This window comes from Phytophthora sojae (assembly GCF_000149755.1).
Source record: "Phytophthora sojae unplaced genomic scaffold PHYSOscaffold_2, whole genome shotgun sequence".
Classification (NCBI taxonomy): domain Eukaryota; phylum Oomycota; class Peronosporomycetes; order Peronosporales; family Peronosporaceae; genus Phytophthora; species Phytophthora sojae.
This window is the reverse complement of record NW_009258116.1, coordinates 6,269,434-6,288,406: the sequence shown is the minus strand read 5'-3', so window position 1 is coordinate 6,288,406 and position 18,973 is coordinate 6,269,434. Positions and strand designations below refer to the sequence as shown.

General features: G+C 56.1%; 8 protein-coding genes across 8 annotated transcripts; 4 read left to right on the top strand and 4 right to left on the bottom strand.

Moving 5' to 3' along the window:
- Window positions 1-113: 113 nt before the first annotated feature.
- PHYSODRAFT_256867 (family 3 glycoside hydrolase) lies at window positions 114-2,464 on the bottom strand (the record flags this gene model as incomplete). Its single annotated transcript, XM_009521763.1, has 3 exons — window positions 114-725; window positions 763-2,159; window positions 2,263-2,464. 3 exons carry the CDS (start codon window positions 2,462-2,464, stop codon window positions 114-116), a joined length of 2,211 nt encoding a protein of 736 aa, XP_009520058.1.
- A 1,167-nt stretch (window positions 2,465-3,631) lies between these two features.
- On the top strand, window positions 3,632-6,797 carry PHYSODRAFT_296735 (hypothetical protein; the record flags this gene model as incomplete). The annotated part of the gene is made up of 2 exons (XM_009521762.1): window positions 3,632-4,303; window positions 4,377-6,797. 2 exons carry the CDS (start codon window positions 3,632-3,634, stop codon window positions 6,795-6,797), a joined length of 3,093 nt encoding a protein of 1,030 aa, XP_009520057.1.
- Window positions 6,798-6,917: 120 nt separating this feature from the next.
- Window positions 6,918-8,123, bottom strand: PHYSODRAFT_311586 (hypothetical protein; the record flags this gene model as incomplete). The annotated part of the gene is made up of 2 exons (XM_009521761.1): window positions 6,918-7,919; window positions 7,995-8,123. The coding sequence occupies 2 exons, from the start codon at window positions 8,121-8,123 to the stop codon at window positions 6,918-6,920; spliced, it is 1,131 nt and encodes a 376-aa protein (XP_009520056.1).
- A 265-nt stretch (window positions 8,124-8,388) lies between these two features.
- On the bottom strand, window positions 8,389-10,737 carry PHYSODRAFT_554819 (hypothetical protein). The gene has a single exon (XM_009521760.1). It carries the CDS (start codon window positions 10,726-10,728, stop codon window positions 8,617-8,619), a length of 2,112 nt encoding a protein of 703 aa, XP_009520055.1. The 5' UTR covers window positions 10,729-10,737; the 3' UTR covers window positions 8,389-8,616.
- Window positions 10,738-12,285: 1,548 nt separating this feature from the next.
- On the top strand, window positions 12,286-13,372 carry PHYSODRAFT_296732 (hypothetical protein; the record flags this gene model as incomplete). Its single annotated transcript, XM_009521759.1, has 3 exons — window positions 12,286-12,413; window positions 12,512-12,800; window positions 12,917-13,372. The coding sequence occupies 3 exons, from the start codon at window positions 12,286-12,288 to the stop codon at window positions 13,370-13,372; spliced, it is 873 nt and encodes a 290-aa protein (XP_009520054.1).
- Window positions 13,373-14,352: 980 nt separating this feature from the next.
- On the top strand, window positions 14,353-14,955 carry PHYSODRAFT_420141 (hypothetical protein; the record flags this gene model as incomplete). The annotated part of the gene is made up of 1 exon (XM_009521758.1): window positions 14,353-14,955. A coding segment is annotated over one exon (603 nt), but the record flags the coding sequence as incomplete, so codon positions are not given.
- Window positions 14,956-16,444: 1,489 nt separating this feature from the next.
- On the bottom strand, window positions 16,445-17,127 carry PHYSODRAFT_284981 (hypothetical protein). The gene is given in 4 exon segments (XM_009521757.1): window positions 16,445-16,711; window positions 16,726-17,030; window positions 17,043-17,084; window positions 17,111-17,127. 2 exon segments carry the CDS (start codon window positions 16,873-16,875, stop codon window positions 16,493-16,495), a joined length of 369 nt encoding a protein of 122 aa, XP_009520052.1. The 5' UTR covers window positions 16,876-17,030; window positions 17,043-17,084; window positions 17,111-17,127; the 3' UTR covers window positions 16,445-16,492.
- Window positions 17,128-17,905: 778 nt separating this feature from the next.
- PHYSODRAFT_483511 (hypothetical protein) lies at window positions 17,906-18,763 on the top strand (the record flags this gene model as incomplete). The annotated part of the gene is made up of 1 exon (XM_009521756.1): window positions 17,906-18,763. One exon carries the CDS (start codon window positions 17,906-17,908, stop codon window positions 18,761-18,763), a length of 858 nt encoding a protein of 285 aa, XP_009520051.1.
- Window positions 18,764-18,973: the final 210 nt, after the last annotated feature.

Here is an 18,973-nt window from a genome sequence, read left to right as displayed (position 1 = left end):
GCTACAACGCTCTTGTAACGTTACCAATAAACTAAGGATCCCCCATGTTGTTTCATATTAATCCTTTGTCGCTAGCTTGCAGCTATGAACTACTGCATAACCCCGAACAGTGCTTAGACTAGCGGTGCTAGTGTGTTGAAAGGGTATTCACCTGTGGCCAACGTGAACGTCGCGCACAGAGGGTTCGCCGCTGCCGTGGTGTTGTGCACGTCACAGTTCGTCTCGGGCTTGATGGCAATCACGTAGTCGGCGTCTTCGGCCACCTTCTTGAACCCCTGGCCGATCTGCGGGTAGTAGACGCCCCAGTCCTCTGCTGTCAACGTGAAACTCACCGTCTGCGATGCGCCGGCGTCCAGAGCGATCTTGGTGAACTTCTTGAGCATCTTGACATCGGGAACGTTGAACGAGCGGTAAGGTTGCGTCAGGAACAGCATGACGGTCTCCTTGCCGGCCATCGAGCCGGCGTTGGTGACCGTGACCGACACGTTGATCGAATCCGAGCTGGACGTCACGTTGGTCGTGCTGAGGGTCAAGTCGGAGTACTCGAACGTGGTGTAGCTGAGGCCGTGGCCGTATTCCCACTGCATATCGCACGCCTCGTAGTCACCGCACTGCGTGGTCACGCGGTGGTTGTACGGGATGGCGACGTTGGCTTCGTCCTTGGGGTATGTGATAGGTAGACGGCCGCTCGGGTTCACCTCGCCGTAGATGATCTCGGCCATAGCCTTGCCAAGCGAGAAGACCATCAACGACAGCGTAGACCGTCTCGGGCAGCCCCTGGAGTAAACGCGGACGACCCTCGAAGAGCACGAGGATGACCTTGGTACCAGTCGACGCAATCTCCTTCACGTACTCGATCTGACCGGCCGGCAACGCCAGATCATCGAGATCGCCAGTCTTTTCGTGGTACGGCTCCTCGCCGATGACTGCGATCGTGTACTCCGCCTTGGCCGCAAGCTCCTTGGCCTCAGCGAGGTCTGCGTCCGAGTACGACCCGTTCCAGTGCAGTCCGTTGAAGTAGGTGATAGTGTCGTTGCCAGCAATCGCCTCGAGGCCGTCCTTGACGGAAATGCCGTGGGGGAAAGCGTCGTCAGAGACGTCGTACGTGCTCGTAGTCTGCTTGCCGGTGACCGACCACCCACCGCACTGGTAAGCGATGCGATCAGCCGTGTGGCCGGTCAAGAAGATGGACGCGTTTGTCGGCAGAGGCAAGGTGCTTCCGTTGTTCTGGAGCAGCACAATGGACTCGCGAGCCATTTCGAGCGCGGCTGCAATTTCGTCGTCGTCGCCGACGAGGTCGATATACTCCTCACCGGGCATTGCGTTGTCGTACAGCCCCAGCTTCACTTTGAGCTTCACAACGCGTCGCGCGGACTCCTGGATGCGACTGAGGATGTCGGGGTTGCGCTCGGTGAGCAGCTTCGTGCCATTGATGAAGCTGTCGTCGCTAGCGATCATGCTCATGTCGAGTGTCGTGCGCTCCAGCGATTGCCTCGTGGCCTCATCCTCCGAGCGAGCGGTGCGATGGAAGTCCGTCAGCTGGTTGATCTCGGCGTAGTCGGACACAGAGACCCCATCAAACGCGAAATCGTTTCGAAGCAGGTCGGTCATCAGCTTCGGGTTGGCGATTGTCGGCACGCCGTTCACGGAGATGTAGTTCTCCATGGTCGTGAGCGCGCCCGCGTCGAATCCGGCTTTGAACTGCGGCGCGAAGTAATTGATCAGATCGAAGTCCGTCAGCGTGTCCTTGTCATGGCCCGTCGGCGTGTCGGAATAGGCGATGAAGTGCTTCAGGCACGCAGCACTGCCGTTGACGCTCTGCATACCCCGCACAACCGCGTCCGCCATGACCGAGATCGTGTACGGGTCTTCTCCGAACGTCTCGTACGTGCGCGCCCACAGCGGGTTGCTCGACTTGTCGAGGATCGGCACGAAGGACCAAGGAATGCCCGCCGCGAGCGTGTTGCGAGCCGTGAACTGGCCCATCGCGTACACGAGGTCTGGGTTGAAGGAGGCGGCGCCGTTGATCTCCTGGCCGAACTTGACCGCGCCGCTCACCAACGCTGCACCATGGACCGAGTCTAGCCCGAAGATCATCGGGTGGCCTCCGTTCTCCTCCATGGTGATGTTCTGGATGGTGCCGACGGCATCGCGATATTCTTGCGCAGTCCACGCCCAGCCAACCACAGCAGGATCGTACAACCCCCTCCACAGCGGGCCGCCGAGATACGACCCGACCTTGAGCTTGGCGAACGCGCGGACCTTGTCCTCGACGAAGGTTGGCTTCCGAGTCCACGAGGCCGTAGATGGCGATCTGGGACATCTGACCGATGAGGTCGTCGGTGTCGAAGCTCGCCATGATGGCATCGACTCGGGCGTCCCATTCGTCAGCATCTGCAAGTTGCTGGCTCATCGCGAGCCCAAGTGCGGCGACTACCAGCGGTGTCAGCCACGACTTGAGCATCTTGAAGGCGGTGAAGTTTGTTTCGATTTGGTTGGACTTGATCACAAGACAACGAAATTAAGAATGGAGACTGCGCTGGTGGCCGCATATCGCGGAGCACTTGAGTCCCCGGGTGCGATGGTAGACAGGGTCATGACACCAAGGGGAAATGCGCTGGTCGGTATCGGTGCAGACGAGAACCTTGAAGCGGGTTGCGATCACGAACGCCCATGAAATCAAGTCACGACCAAAACGTTCTGAAGTATTCAGGCATCACAATAGTGTTTCTATAGTACGTATCAATTGTTGGATAGAGCGGCAGCACTTATGTCACGGCTTGCAATAGTGCTCGTCTGGCTGTGAGTGACCTTTGTCACGCAAAAGAAGCGATTGTGTGGTCAACGCCCTGTAGTGGTTGCAGTGCAACAAGCATCACTCAGTACAACGACAACTTCAACATCCCGTGTCCGATTCTAGCGTTGCCTCAGCTACTGTCAGCACAATTAATTGCTCGAAAGTGATCTTCAAAGATCGCGAGCATGTCACATGATCCTCTCCGATCGTGGGGCGGGCAGCTCACGTTGAAGTCCAAACACCAAGCATTGATGGTTAGTTGCCCGACACATTTCCAGTGCTATGCTGCGTTCGACGCTAATACATGTACTAAAAAATTACATATAGCGGTGACGGCGCGGCCGTGAACTGTAGACAAATGTATCGGAGTTCGACCGAGAGGGGCGCTATCAGCCCGACGAAGACCGGTTCTTCGACCGGGTAGAGTATAGCTGCACGCTTAAGTGGAACTGAGAAGTGAGTCTCCGTTGCTGAAGCTGCCATGAAGTATTCAATATATAGCTTGGGGATGATACATACTCAACTCGGCATCGAAATCATTACAGCGGTAGGACCCATTGCGGTTATCTGTATGCCATACATTTAATACGGCGAATCGTCCGCATCAAGGTTGAGTGCACCAGACCTTCTACTCGTCCTTTTGTTGGTATTGTTGTATGGCTCGTTGCGGGTCTCTAAAGCCACAACCTAAAAGGGAAGTAGAGCTTCCAGTTGTTCTCATACGCCTGCAACGTTGGCTAATTTCACCCTAAGACGGACATTTTCCCTTGTCATTGAGCATGGGATCTCCAGATAACGCTACGCGATTCATCGCCACTCCGCAGACTCAAGACAATGGCACAGGTGGCTCCATCTTCGGCCCCGATCCAAACTAAAAAATGTAGCCATGTGATGATGCCACTCACGTCTTATCCGTTATTGTCATTTTTCGATTTCCCAATAATGACGGAAGTGGCGCGCCGCCTCGCTGCTTGTAGCGACGCTGCCGCCGTCGCTGCCGAGCTACACGCAGCGCTGCCAGACCTAGCAGGTGCCCAAGACCGTTCAGCAGCTGTGGACGACGTGGTGGCGTTCCTGACGGCGGAGGAGGGGCGCTGGGCTGCCGCGACGCAGACGTTAATTTCGGAATTAAGAGGAGAGACACCGGCGTGCGACGCTCTTCTGGAGCTGCTGGACGCGCTGCTGGCCTGGGCGGCGCAGGAACAAGTGCAGATAGACCACGGGATCCTGGACGTATTGCAGCAGTATTTTCAGGTCGCTACGCGGCGTCTGGGCGACGGTGGAGACGTGCGGAGATGGCTCAAGTGGGGAGACCAAGTGTTGGCTGTGGTGCACAGGAACGCAGCGCTAATGGGATCTGAGCAGGGTCTAGAGGCAGAGAAGGATAGTGTACGAAGGAGGAGCTACGTGGTAGAACTGGCGGCCTCGCTGTTGCAGCTGCGCAACAAAGTGGAGGGGAGTGACGGCGCTACGCCGGACCTGAAGACGTCGACGTTCATCTGGAAGGTTGGGACTGGATTCGTTGCTAATCGGAGGACTGACAAGTGTGGCTGATCAGTCTTTATGTGTGAACTTGCAGAATTTGGCAAAGTTGGCGACGGCTTTCGGCCCAGTGCTGGCTGGTGCTGCCACTGCCCCAGTTTCCGGCGAGGCTGGTGCAAATACTGACGGAGACAATGCTGCGGAGCAAGAACAGCAGAATTTCAGTGTCGAGGACCTGCTCGCTGCGGCGGTGTCATCTGTGGAGCAGAGTATGGGGCAACTGCTGCGTGCTTTAGACGCACAAAGTGAGAGAGTGCTGGATCTCGGCGTCTTGAAGTTCTTGAAGCTGTATTGGAGGGCGTTCCAGCGATTGACGGCTGCATTCGCGAGCAGTTTGGAGTGTGAGCTGGAGAATTGCATCCTGTCAGTCGTGAATGTGGCTTCCAGTTTGATTTACGCCGGCCGACACAGCCAGGTGCCTGCGACATCGAAAGCGGGGCAAGAGCTCCGTGGAATGCTTGAGCAGGCCTTGGAGATCACGGAAAATCTGATTGGTGGTGCTGATGGTGCACTAACCGACCGGGGGATCGAGGCTGTACGCACGCTATTGTGGTACCCAACCGGTGACATGACCCGAGCGGTAGGACAGCGGCAACCATCAGAAGTCACCAACGTCGACACTGAGAACTGCATTCGATGGGGTCATCTGCTGGTGCTTACGACGTTTGCAGGGGGCACTAGGAACGTCTCACTCAACAGTGCAGATAAGGAGGTACCGTTCGACGATGGAAACCGAGCTGTCGAGGTTTCCCAGCTATTCGCTCGTTACCGGGAGTGCGCGCTTAGCGACTCGATTTCCCGCTCAGTGGAATCCGCAGAGCTGTTTACTGATGCAATACTGGGATACTTGCTGAGCTTTGAAAGCGCGCTGGAGATGCAGCTCGTGCTTCTGAAACAGAATCTGTATCCTGACTGGGCGCAACGTACGCTGTGCTGGGAACTCTGGCGGGAGCTCTTGTGCTTTTGTTGGGACGAGCCTCTAGCGGTGCAAGCTCTTCAAATGCTTCTCGATGTCACGCAATGGGAGGACGACTCGGACAAAGCTTTCGTGCTGTCAGGCGGAGTTGAAGACGAAATTTTGCAGTTGGTTGCGTTCGTCTACCCAGATATGCCGGTACCTCTGAAGGACGTTTGCATGGACCAAGTGACTGCTGTTATCGACGTGATCAGCAGCGAAGGCCCCGGGCACCAGTTTAATCTGCGCGTGGCGTCACAATTGCATTTGCTTGAAAAATTGGCCGGGGTTCGTTTCCTGAAAGAGTTCGACGGACCGATGAAGGACGAGTGGATCGCCAAGTATCTCCCCATGTGCTTCGAGTGCTGCGGTACAGTTCTCGAGCTATTGACAGCCGAAGGAAAAGCGTCGACTACCAAGCGCGAAAGCATTCTTGGCATGCTGCGCGTGCTCGATCTTTGTCTTTTAGTATTGAGAGGCGTTTTTGACGACAACGAACCGCGGCAGGACGATATCGCGGAGCTTTCGATCATTTTGGTTCGGATGTCTACAGAAGCATTATCTCAACTGGCAAAACAGAGCAGGCTCGTGGGAGGTTCTCAATCAAACGCTCGACAACCAAAAGGAAAACACCCCAGCAGCAGCGTGAAGTTGGAACGGGCTGGATCTCGATGCATCGAACGAGCCGTTGAATCCTCCCTCTACCTTCTCTCGAAGCTTGGAGCTGTGCTCAAGTCCAACAAGAACAATCAATGCGTGCACGTGATGAAGGATCTGCTCGCGACCCTGGATAATATGGCGCAGTTCGGTGATGCGGGGGATACTCTCGTAATCACGGCGCGGTTCGTGGAAACAGCTTTGTTCGACGTGCAAGTGGCTGAAGGCGATGTGGCCGTTGTGTGGCAACTGCTTCTCGCTCTCTTCCAGAAGCTGTTCGGTGCAACTCGTGATTCAAACTTCCAGAACACGCATTTGAAGCTTCTGCTCTCCGTGTGTCTGGATGCGTTGTATGAGCTGCTTGCTCACTCAAACATTGTAGAACTACCAGGAGCACCACTGAAGGCCCTACTGGCGGGAGATCTCAAGCAGACCTTCAGGGAGACAGCGTTGATGCGGAAGCTATCACCAGAAGAGGTTGCCAAGGCACTGGAAACAGCCCAAACAAGCACACTACAAGCTCTCAAGCGGTCTCAACATGCTGGTTACCGAGTCTTCAGGGATCGGTTCCCCGATGAACCTGATGGCTTGTACGCGGAACCGGAAGAGACCAGCAACAATTCTTCTGCAGCATTACACAAGCGGCCAGCGGACGACTCAGAGAGCAAGCCCCAGAAACGCCACAGGCTCACTCACTTTGTCTCGTTGTGCCGGGAAATCGAGTCCTCGCTCTCGTCAATAGAGAATGGCGAGGCGGCGGCCAATATTTTGTCGGGCAAGGAGCTCGAAGACGCCACTGCAGTTCTTCATCGGCTTCTCGCCAAAACGATCGCGCTCTGTCCCTGACGATCCATGAACATGTAAAACTACCGAAGGCAAGAAAGTGGAGAATTGATACACTGACTTCATTTGATCTGGCTTTCATGAATCGATAGGCTGCCATGGGCTTTGGTTTGGGGAAGATCTTCAGCGGTATGATCGACCGAAGTTCTGGAAGAAGCCCGGCTCGATCTTGCCGCGTGCTCGGTCGGCGTTTGCCTTCTCGCGCTCTGCTGCTTGCTGGGCCTGCTGCTCACGAGTGGTGCGCATATCCATCTCCATCTGCGCTCGTCGTTGCTGAGCCAGATACTCTTCATGCGCGAGTGTGCGGTGGAGTTCCCGCTGGTTCCTGGCGTCCTCCTCCGCTTGCTCGCGCTCCTGCTGCCTGCGACGAGCCTTTTCGTCCAGGATCTCGTCATTTCGACGGAGGTAATACTTGGTCTGCTCGCCCGAGAACCCTTTCCAGTGGTCTACGCGAACTCGATGGTCGAACGACGTTCCGGGCAGCGCAGCTTGCAGTGGGTTCTCGCTCACCAGGTTGCTCTGCAGAGTGAGCTGAATTTCGCGAGCGTTCTCCTCCTGCTCATGTCGACGCCGGTCACTCTCGTCCTGGCGTTGCTGAGCTGAGAGACGCTGGTTGAATCGACTGATCTCCTCTGACGCTGCTGCTCGTTCGCGCTCGTTCCCCTGGTGCAGCTCCTCCATGAGCCTCTCGATCTCAAACAACTGCGCCATGTATGAAGCCAATGCTTCGCTCTCGTGGGCGTTGCGCTGAGCCTCTTCGGCCATCTTCTGGATCGACCACTGCTTCATCTGCATCGCCTGCAGCCGTATACGTTCCAGGCGAGCAGCATCCTCGCCTTCAAACTTCTGGGCAGCCCCCGGGGCGCAGCTATCAGGGTCGATGCCCAAGGCGCGAAAGGCAGCGTATCGCGCGCGACCCTCTCGTAATTCGGCAGACTGCTGGTCCCAGTCGTTGCGCAGTGTCAGAAGCTCACGCCGCTTTGCGAGTGCGTCTTCGGACTCAACTTGAAGCAAGTAGCGTCGGATCGCTGCATCTTCTTCCTCGCTTGCCCGCTTGGCTTCGCGATCCGCTGCGTCCTGAAGCTGGTGTTCCTCGATTTGGTTCTTCACCCCTGCAATGTCCGCCTGGATACAAAATAAACCACGGTGAGCCCCCGACAGTCTCATGACTGCAGACGAAAGAACGCCACGCAAACGCACCCCAATGTTCCGAAGACGACCAGGTCCGAGCTTCTTGGTGCGCTCAATCTCCCGCTGGCGCCGTGCTTCGATTCGGAGTTCGTCTTTGTTTTCTGGCGCCGTCGGCGGCGGCATCGATCCAACCACCATTTTTTTCAAGGTTATGCGAGTGCTTCCTGGAGCGACTGTGACCGCGAGAGCTTGGACCTCGACAGTCTCGAGCTGTGGTTTCACTTTTCTTCCCCCTACCACCTCGACCATGACTGCTGCAGCATGCGATGCAACAAGGAAGTATTCTAAGTAGCCCATATTTAGCCCCCCACAACATGTTCATAGCGAAATGCACGCAGCCCGTACCTTGTCTGCTCGCTCGGGTCTCACTAACCTGCATCCTCGTCTTCTACTTGGCACTGTTGGAGCCAGCTAAAGGCGTTCGCTTTGGCGAATCAATATATTGTTTGTTTTGGATTTCTGCTGCTGATTTCTCGGGCTCGGTCGATATGCTTTTGAGTTCGTGATAAAATACCTTTCATAAAACACAGACGGGGGTGGCCACAGCTGCCTTGCAACCCGGTTTGGCGCCTTCAGTCAGCGAACTGCGCGGCAGCAAGGGAATGGCGGGGAACGGGGACTTGGACGCTGCTTAAACAGCCTCTTCCCGTTTATCGCTGTCCTCCTCGAGGTTTTTCAGGTACTCGTCAAGCGTCATGTCGCCACGGATGAGCACGGGCCGCTTGCGACCGAGGATGGCCTCTTCGTCCACGTACACGGCACGCACGTCGTTCATGTCGGGCAAGTCGAACATGGTCTCCATGAGCGCGCGCTCAAAGATGGAGCGCAGTCCGCGCGCGCCGGTGTTCTTGCTGAGCGCCGACTCGGCCACAGCCTCAAGTGCGCCTTCGGTCGCGTGGAACTCCACGTCACTCAGCGCGAACAGCGCCTTGTACTGCCGGACGAGACTGTTCTTGGGCTCGGTCAGAACCTGCACGAGCTCATCCTTCGAAAGGCCCGTGGTACTAACAAGCATCGGGAAACGGCCGATGAACTCCGGGATGAGACCGTAAGATACGAGATCTTCCGGCTCAGCTTGGGAAAGTAGCTGGCCGATCTGGTCGCTGTCCTTGAGCCGCATGTTGGGCATCTGGGCGCCGAATCCGATCGATGACCGAGACGTCCGGCGCGTGACCTGCTTCTCCAGTCCGGCGAACGCGCCGCCACAAATGAACAGGATGTTGGTCGTGTCGATGGTGATGTACTCGCCGCGCGGGTTCTTGCGTCCGCCCTTCTCGGGCACGTTCACCATGCTCCCCTCGAGGATCTTCAGCAGCGCTTGCTGGACACCCTCGCCCGACACGTCGCGCGTGATGCTCACGTTCTCGCTCTTCCGCGTGATCTTGTCGATCTCGTCAATGTACACAATGCCACGCTGCGTGGCCTCCAGGTTGTAGTTGGCCGCCTGGTACAGCTTGAACAGCACCGACTCCACATCCTCGCCCACGTAGCCCGCCTGGGTCAGGCACGTGGCGTCTGCAATCACAATGGGCACTTTCGCCAGTCGCGCCAGCGTCTTGGCCAGCAGCGTCTTGCCCGAGCCGGTGGGGCCCACCAGCATGACGTTGGTCTTGTCCAGCTCCACGCCCTCCAGATACTGCAGCTTGTCCCCGAGCGAGTGGTGCTGCAACCTCGTGGCGTGCGCGTGAGACGGCGCCGCAGCGGCGGCCTCGGAGGTCTCGCTGGTGCCTTCAGCAGCGCGTTGCTTGGCCTCCTGTTCCAGCCCTGCCTCCTTCTTCTCCAAGCCCGGGTAGATCTCCTCCAGCAGCAGCCGACGCCCGATGCTGGACAGCCGCGAGTCGTCGAGATCCACGTGCTGGCGGGTCACGCCGCCGGCTCGCGCGTGCTGCTGCTTGGCGCAGGCGGCCTCGGCGTCCTTGCGCGCCTGCAGCAGCTCGAGCGCGTGCAGGCGCTTGTAGTGGTTGTGCACGCCCACGGCGAGCGTCTTCTTGACCTTGTCCTGGCCGATGACGTACTCGTTGAGGCCCTCGTAGATCTCGCGCGGCGTCAGCACGCGGTCCTTGGTGACGGTGGCGTCCGTGGCGGCCGCGCCTCCGAAGAGCGCCTCGTTGGCCAGCTTCTCGTACTCGCCGTCCGCCGTCATGCGCCCGCCGCCGCCGCGCGTGGGCGACGGGAAGTTGCCGCTGTACGTGGGGCCGCCCAGGCTCGAGCCGCGCGTGGTCTGCATGCCCGGCGACAGCGACGAGCTGAGCGAGCTGAGCGCCGCGGCCGCCGCGGCGTTGCGGAAGGCCGGGCTGGGCTGCGCGGGCGTGGTGGGCTGCGCCTTGAGCGCGAAGTGCAGGTTGCACGTCTCGCACTTGACCACGTCCCCCTTCTTGAACTCGACGGGGGACGAGGCGGCGGCAGCGGCTGACGCGGGGGAGGAGGAGGACGAGGGACTCTTGCTGTCGGACGCGGCGGGCGTCTTGCCACCCCCCAGCGCCTCGGCGAGCACCAGCGCGTCGCCGCATTGCGGACAGCAGAGCGCGTCGCCCGCGGGCTTCTTGGAGTGGCCCGGCGGGCCCGTGATGAGCGTCGCCACGCGCAGAGCGCGCTGGAGCTTCAGATCCAGAGGCCGCTGAGTGCGGGCGGAGGGCAGCAGCGAGAGGGCGCGCGCGGAGGGCGCCGCCGACACGCGCACGCTCTGCAGCAGGTGCGACGCGCAGGCGAGTGCGCGGGCGTCGGGGCGGAGGCGGCGGAGCATGGCGGGCGGGCGGGCAGGAGGGAGCTGAGCGGAGGGACTGGGAAGGTCTCTCTTCTCTCTGAAGAGGCCGCTTGGTAAATGCACGCGGGCGTTGAAGAAAACGGATGCATTCACACGCGGATTTCGGCCAATCAGAAAGGATGTTGGGTGTGATGAATTGATTGAAACACTAGACCAGAAGGATTGTATGTAGGTGGGGTGATCAATGCGGAGCGCTGCGCTAGGTACGAGGCCACACGATCAGGTGAAACGCAGCAACTTCAAGCAGGTCAACGTGAGCACCGGATTGAGAGCGATCGATGTCGGCCTCTGCTTTGCTTTGACGGGGGTGAGCTATGGTGCTGTCTGTGGTGTTATCGTGGGAGTGTGCATGTGTACACTGCGCGGCGGCCGAAAATAGAGAGATCCCATTTGGGATGCCATATTTCCGGCGGGCGCTGTGGCGGCCTGATGGCTGATGCTGGCTGAGCGTTTCGCCGCTAAGATGGCTTCGTTGACTGAGCGTCTGCCGTTCATAGAGCTGCTCGTGTCGATTTATTTGTGTGCGGGGATTCTTCTGAGAGGATGCCAGTCATTCTTCACGAGATCTTGCGTATTTTGCCGCTCAACCTCGTTCGACTGGTGAAAAGCTTAGCTTTAGCTTTTGGGCTCTCGATTCGACTCACATATCACTCGAGAAGAATGAAAATGACTGGAAAGTAGTCTTTAGAATCTCTTTAACTTCCCGTCGACAGTATTAAATTCAGGGTGGTAGGGGGGGGGGCTCCAGAGGTAGACATCGCGGTACGGTCGATCTTCTCAAGGCCGAGCAAGGTTATGTGCTGCGCTCGCGAGCTTGCTTTCTTCACAACCGAGAAGGACCGTGCGTGGCTGACGTCTCAGTCCGAAGACAGGAAGGAGCTGGATAAGGGAGAAACGACTGATGTCATCCAGGAGCTGCTGTCACGTGAAGACGTGAGGTTGCTGGCGGGGGATTCCGTTTCTGAGAACCTGGGGTCAATATCCTGGCCAACAAGGATAGAAGCGTGGAGACCTGATCCGCACTAACCGCTGCGACTACTGCGAACAAATCTTGGCCATCATTTAAGCCTCCACCTGCTATATTTCGTAATAAAACCTGTGTAAATAAGTACAATAGACGAATATTACGAGCTGCAGCTTCGACTGCTTCCGTTCATTTCGGTGGCTGGTTCTTCGGGTATGGGGAAATCCCAGCTCTCGTTTGCTCTGAAACGACGACGCCCGTGGTTTTACTGGCCCGCCACACCCATCGGAGTGGAATCTTAGGATCTATACAAAAGTTTTATCAGGGCAGTTCCAAGCTTTCATTGAGAAAGCCAAGCCAACAGTGAAGGAGAAGAACGTCTCCAATGTTTTCCATAGACCTATGGATTCATCCGGGCGCTTCTACAGTACACTGTAGCAGTTTGGATTCAACACTCACACATGATCCGCTTTGAGGAGAAGACGACGTTCTAGGTGGAGAAGTGCGATCTGAAAACTACGTGATAAGATGGTGAAGGAGACCAAGGTGCTGCCGTTTTCATTCTGGACGAGATGTCTCCTGACGCAGAGGTGGCCGGAGAGATTAAAGCGATGTCTTTCCAGCGCAATGTCTTTCGTGCGTGTGACCTGGTCGTGTACGTGATGGGTACCGGTGCTACGATCACCGATGCATTCGACCGGTCAGTCGGCAGCTACAAGAAGGCCCGCCCGTGGATGACGCTTGTTCCTCGTTTGTCTCCGCACCAGCCTGTTCCTTTTGATGATGACACACTTCAAGCTGCTTGGAATATAATCCTGGAGCAATTTCCTGTCCTAAGAAGCATCGTGGTGGGCTCTCGGGGGAGATTCGCCAGATATTTTGTGGATATCGGACTACGGCGACAGATCTCGATCTGTGTCATTTGTTGGATAAAGCATTTCGACATGCCAGCGAGAAGACCCTGTGGGGCAAACGATTCATGGAGAAGCAGACTGGGAAGGATGCTCAGCTAATGGCAATATCGTACACGAATGTTGATATCAAGCGTTCAGCAGCCGAACCACCACTCGAAAGAAGACAAGTTGAGGTGGGGGTGACGATATGAAGTTACACTTTGCCGATTTGGTCATTCAACCAAGCAAATATTCGAGTTCTATTTGAAAGAGAAGAAATTCTTTACTGATACAAGCGATTTGGAGACAGACGTACGAGAACGTGGCCGCTCATATGGTCTTCTGTGAGTCGCGAAAATGTGGGGTGCGGGGAATTCTTTTCGGTGACTTCTTCGCTGGATTGCATGGAAAATTGCAGGAGATGTACAAGCCGATGGAATTGGCTATTGGTGCTACCAAGGAAAAGCCTGCTGCCAGTAAACTTTGGGCAGAGTATAAACCTCTTAAGAAGCTGTTCGATATGATGATTCCCTTTGTGGCTCCTCCGAATGCTGTGTGGCAGCAATGCATCCTTGAAACTCTGGCAACCAAGGCTGCAACGGATGGTACCAGAGGTGGTGTGTACGTGAAAGACATGGATAACCCACGCTTTTTATTTGTGAATGCAAACAGACATGATGAAGGGGGTACTTTGCGGGCTGGGTGCTGCGTGGGAGATAAAGTGGGCGGTTGTGCTGGTGTTTTGTGTGAGACTGGCGAGCTGTAGAAATGAATGGAAGCATACAAACATCGGTTGTGTCAAGGTTGATTGCAAGTGCGGCCATGCCGATGGATTTTCGAGCCAGCAGAGGGAAACCAAGACAAACTGGTCGTCGTAATGGAAACGGGGTTTTGGTCGCTGTTCCGACTCGCACTCTTGACCATGGTTCCTTCCATCCTGCCAGCGCTTTAGTTCATTATATTTTTGGAAAGAGCAAGATTCGCAAAATACTGGAACCAGTTTTATTCCTGAGACTTCCATTTGGCAAGCTAACCAGATTTTATATCTGAGTAGACGTGGGGGTCCACCTGCATGCAATACTCCACCGCACTGCCCCATCCACAAACGAACCACTTTCCGTGAAGACGTTTAAAATTTTCAGCTTGCTGGTTGTCCAGTCCAGAGGTAACAGAACGAATGTACGCCGCGTTGCCTTTCTTACCGACTGTAGATTCGACTTTCACAGTTTGGGGAAATCGCTACCAACGCGAAACTACTGCAGTAATACGACGAAAAAAAGGCTTCAGTGCGACCAGCTTGAGAACGCTTGAAGCAAACGTAGATTTAATCCGAGGGATTAATGGGATTAACATCGTGCACAGTGGCATGCTCTGCCCCCGGCTGGACTTGTGTCGCTGTAAGCAAACGTGAGTGTGAAGTATATTGCGCCATTGGATGGGTCGTCCTTGCGGTAAGGGGCAAGGAACTTGCCGCTTACTGGTGCGTGATCGAGCGAGTAGAGTCGGCGCAAAGTTGAAGTCTAGTTGCATCCGGGAACGTCACTAGAAACAGCCCTTCGTCGGGCCAGTCGCAACTCGCCTACGCGTTTCCCGTCTTCCCTGGGGAGGAGAGCTCAAGCTGAATCCAGCTTGAGCTGGCGACGACCGGATGAATGGCGCCCTCGCAACTCGGCGCCCGGGAAACTTTTGGAACGCTCTGGCCGTCTCACTTGCGAACTCTCCTCGCCAGCTTCACCTCGCACAGCAATGTCGACGTTCGAGCTCGTTCTCCGGGTACTCACGACCGCCACCGCCATCCTCGTGAGTATCGCGCCTCTCCCCGATTTCTGGCGCATCCACAAGAGCCGCACGACGGGCGAAGTCTCCATCCTCCCGGTGGTCATGCTCTTCTCCAACTGCTGCGCGTGGGTCATCTACTCGTACGTGGTGAACAACATCTTCCCGCTCTTCGCGGTGACCCTGTTCGGCATCGCGACGTCGATTGTCTTCATCTCCATTTACTACCGCTGGACCAAGGACCGACTGCACGTCGTCAAGCTCTGCGCTATTGCTTTGGCGCTGCTGGCGGCCTACACACTCTACTACATCCTGGCGGCGAACGGCGTCACAAACCAGTCGGACGCTGCCATCGAAAAGACCCTCGGCTTCATCGCCATCGCGTTCAACCTGGTGCTCTACGCCTCGCCCCTCGAGACCATGAAGAAGGTGGTGCAGACCAAGAACGCGTCGTCGATGCCCATTTCCATGAGCTCCATCTTCCTGGTGAACGCCGTGCTGTGGGTCGTGTTCGCCGCGGCAACGGGCGACATGTTCGTGCTGGTCCCCAATACCATCGGAACCTTCCTCTGCTCGGTTCAAGTGGTGCTGTATCTCATCTACCAACCCGGGCGAACTGGGGCGCCGCAACAAGGCCAGATCTCGCCCGATGTCGTCAAGGGCGAGCAAGAACCCGACGAGGTTGCTATCTACGTGAGCAAAAACGTCGACTTCGAGGCGCTGAGCTCGCCCGTGTCGGGGGCAGAGCTCTCGAAGTGACCAAGCTGGATGGGGCAGCAGGAAAGTGTAGGTAGTGTAGCAAAAGTTGGACATGAAGCCACTGACTTCGTCCAAAAAACTCGTTTTACATGGGTTCGAGCAAATATCGGTATAATATATTGGGGGGGTTCCCACCGGTAAATCAATGGTTCGCAAATATCATTCGTCGGTAAATTATTATTTTAATAAGTTGGGAAACTAGGGCTCCGCGAAGGCTGGGATAGGAGGTTTTTGATCGCTTTCTATTATTATGGTTTTTTTTTTACGAACCACGGGCATCTCCTGCGCCTGCTTCGCAGCCGCAGCGTCTGCCCGGTAATTCACCTCAAAACTGTAGATACATGATATGCCTTGACGGTGCTTATACACAGTGATAAAACGAACCTTGCTCGAGATCTGTTTGTAGCTTGTAGAAAATGAAAATGTTTACCTTTGTATGCTTCTGCAGCAGTTCGTCCGCTCACTTTACTTTACTCCTACTATTCGATATATGTTACTGACTCATACCGGTTCAATCTGCCTATAAACCTTTTGGAAGCCGAGTGTGGTACCGCGGCCATACCGGTGTGATGGGTACCCTACCGGTTCAGCTTGCCCACGCATATTCATGTAAACCTTTTGGAGGGCCCAGTGCGGCACCGGGGTCACACCGGTTTCAGGACAATGTACCAGTTAGGTGTCAAGAGGTGGTCACCTTTTGACTTGACGTACCACGGATATAATCCTATTTGGTTTGCGATAGCAGCACTAACGTTGCTTCCTATCCCAATATAATCTAATAAATATTGTGTTTATTGTATGGATGAATATCGTGACGGTGCCGACATACTAGAACTTGACTTGACCACTGTATGGCGGCCATGGCCCAATCAGATGTCCAATACGTTTTTTCAGCGAATAAGCATCCGGTAGATCCCTATTTAGGCCAATCAATATGGTTAGGGGTAGGTATATTTGCTGCCGACACTATGCCGACGTATAATGTCGGCAACGCGGCCGAAATATGTATTCATCCATAGGAAATCTAAGTAATAAGGATATAATATACATATCTGTTCTGCTGCCGACAAGTTACTTAGCTTTTGTATTGCCTTTGACGAGCTGATTTGAGCCGTTTGCAATAGCGTTTCAACCATTATCACGAACTCAATCGAGTTTCCTGGGCACGCCTATCGACCTACCCATAACATGAACAAGCAGCACTCAGTGAGAGCTGCCCATTCAGGAGTGTCGCTCAGGCGGAGCTTGCTGCATACCGCGCGAGCGAAGCGCTAGGATCCAATGCAGAATATACAAGAAAACCATTAATTTATTCCATTTATTATCAATAACTTATTCCTACTCAAGAGTACTAGACGCTAGTGGTGGGGTGTGACTGCGGAGCATTCCACCTGCAGCGATACCCCACCAACAGTGCCAGTCCACACAGCAGCAGCAGCACCCCACCAGCGTCGTGTTGTTGGTGCCAACACCAGCACGCAAGCCGCAGCAAGCCACAGCAGCCACGCCCTCCTCCTGCTGCACGCTTCCCTATGCTCGTCGCCTCCCAGCAGGTCGCTGCGCCCTTGCGCTCGTTTCCCTCCGCTCGATGCCCTTACCGCCCTCACCTTGGCGGCTACCCTCCCCATCGCCCCACCTCCGGTCCGCCGCCTCTTGCCGTTCGCTCCGGTTCTCCTCCTCCTCCTTCCCGCCGTCTATCCTCCACGGCGCGGCCGTCTTGTCCTGCGCCGCCATCCTGGTGCCCACCGCCCTGCTTCAGGTAACCGTCATCGTCGTGCTGCGCGCCATCTTCCTAGCCTCCACCGCGGACCACTCGCCCGCCGTCGTGCAGCCTACCGCCGTCCTCCCAGACACCACCCACATCTTGGCAGGCGGAACTATGCAGCCCCCTCCCCCCCCCCCTTTTCGCCGACGTCCTTCGGCTCGCCGCCCTCCTTGATGACGCCGCGCTCCTCCATCCCCGCTCCTCCCACCCGCCGTCATTGCCTGCATCTTGGAATTGACATTTGAGTCAAATGATTTGACCAATAGATTAACCGCTCAACTAAATGCTTATTTCTACCAATCACGACGCTGTCGGCCACTGTCGGCCGCTGTCGGCACCGTCATGGTATGGAACAATGATATGAACGTATTGTGTTTACTAGTAGTAATTGTATGGGTACAGTAAATGCACAATTACATTAATAATCATTGATAACGTATCAATTCAAATCAGCGCATAATACTCAGATATCAATTAATTAAATGTAAAATACCGTATGGTACCGGTTAATTGTACATGGGCGCTGGACATCGTCGCTTTGATGCGTGGACGCCGTTGCATACTGCAACCACGCGAGCAACTTCGACGTGCGAGCGCGCCACCTCACACTCTTCGCTGCCTGCATCGCTTCTTGGCTCCAACCAACCTGGGCAAGCCAGAACCGGCCAAATGCGTCAACAGACCCGTCCGTTATTACTGGCCGAACCGTTTCGACTAGCGCGAAATTTTGCAGTCGACTAACGAGCCCCAAGGTTGAAGCACTCTTTGGGCTCAGGAATCTCCAGCGCGCCCGCTGCAAACCGCCTGCGTTGCATCGCCATCAGCCGTGACACCGCCCCCGTCTCTGTTAAGCGAGCCCTCAATGCTCGCCCGGCGCATCACGAAACGGAAGGTTCAATTGCGCTTCTGGTCTCCACCGCCTCCTCGATTTGCGCCACCTCACTCAGCCGAGCTCACTTTCGATCTCCCCCTCGAGTCGAGCCGCCACCACCACCAGCCATGACGATCCTGCTCGAGACCCTGCGCGTGCTCACCACCTGCTCCTCCGTGCTGCTCAACGTGTCGCCGTGGCCCGAGTTCGCCCGCATCAACCGGCAGCGCACCCCCGGGCCGCTCACAGTGCTGCCGGTGGTCATGCTCTACTGCAACAGCTTCCTCTGGACGATCTACGGCTTCATGGTGGGGCAGCTCTTCCCGCTCTTCGCCACGTGCTCCCTGGGCCAATGCACCTGCGCCGGCTTCATCGCCGTCTACTACCGCTGGAGTCCGGACCGACCGGCGGTGCGTCGACTCCTCGCTAAGGCGGCATCTGTCATGGCGCTCTGCTTTGCCTACGTCGTCCTCGGCGCCCACGGGCTCACCAACCAGTCGCGGGAGCAGGTCATCACGACGCTGGCGCTCATGTGCATCTCCGTCAACATCTGCCTGTACGCGTCGCCGCTGGACACGATGAAGCGCGTGGTGCGGACCAAGTCGGCGGCGTCGCTGCCCATCTCGCTCTGCACCGTCAACCTCCTCAACGGCCTGCTCTGGGTGGCCTTCGGCATCACCGAGGGCGACTACTACGTCCTCACCCCGAACGCGATCGGCTCCGTGCTCAGTGCGGCGCAGGTGGCGCTCTACTTCACTTACTGCGACACGGAGGAGTCTCGTCTGGAGGAGGTGGAGATCCAGGCTGCCGCTGCGGCACTGGAGGCCGCAACATGTAGCAAGGCGGCTAGCGTCAAGGCTGCGAGCTCCTACGGCAGTCTCAACAAGACCCCATCGACGACGTCGTTTGTCCCGCACACTTACCACTCGGTCGTCGACGTGCACACAGAGAAGGAGCCACTGCTGGTTGTAGCTGCTGCCAACTAATGCGTTAATGTAGGGATAAACTCAAAATTACATACGAGTTTTTTTGCGGTGATATGTAGCCTGTATCACAACAGTGCTCGATTGTAGATGGTTTTGATTGAAGTTACACGGCCGCACCGTGGCCACCTCCTATCAATATCTCAAAAGTATTCAATCATCTACTTCTATCAACCCACTGTTCTCGTTCTTGGTAAGGTGCTCGACCAGTTT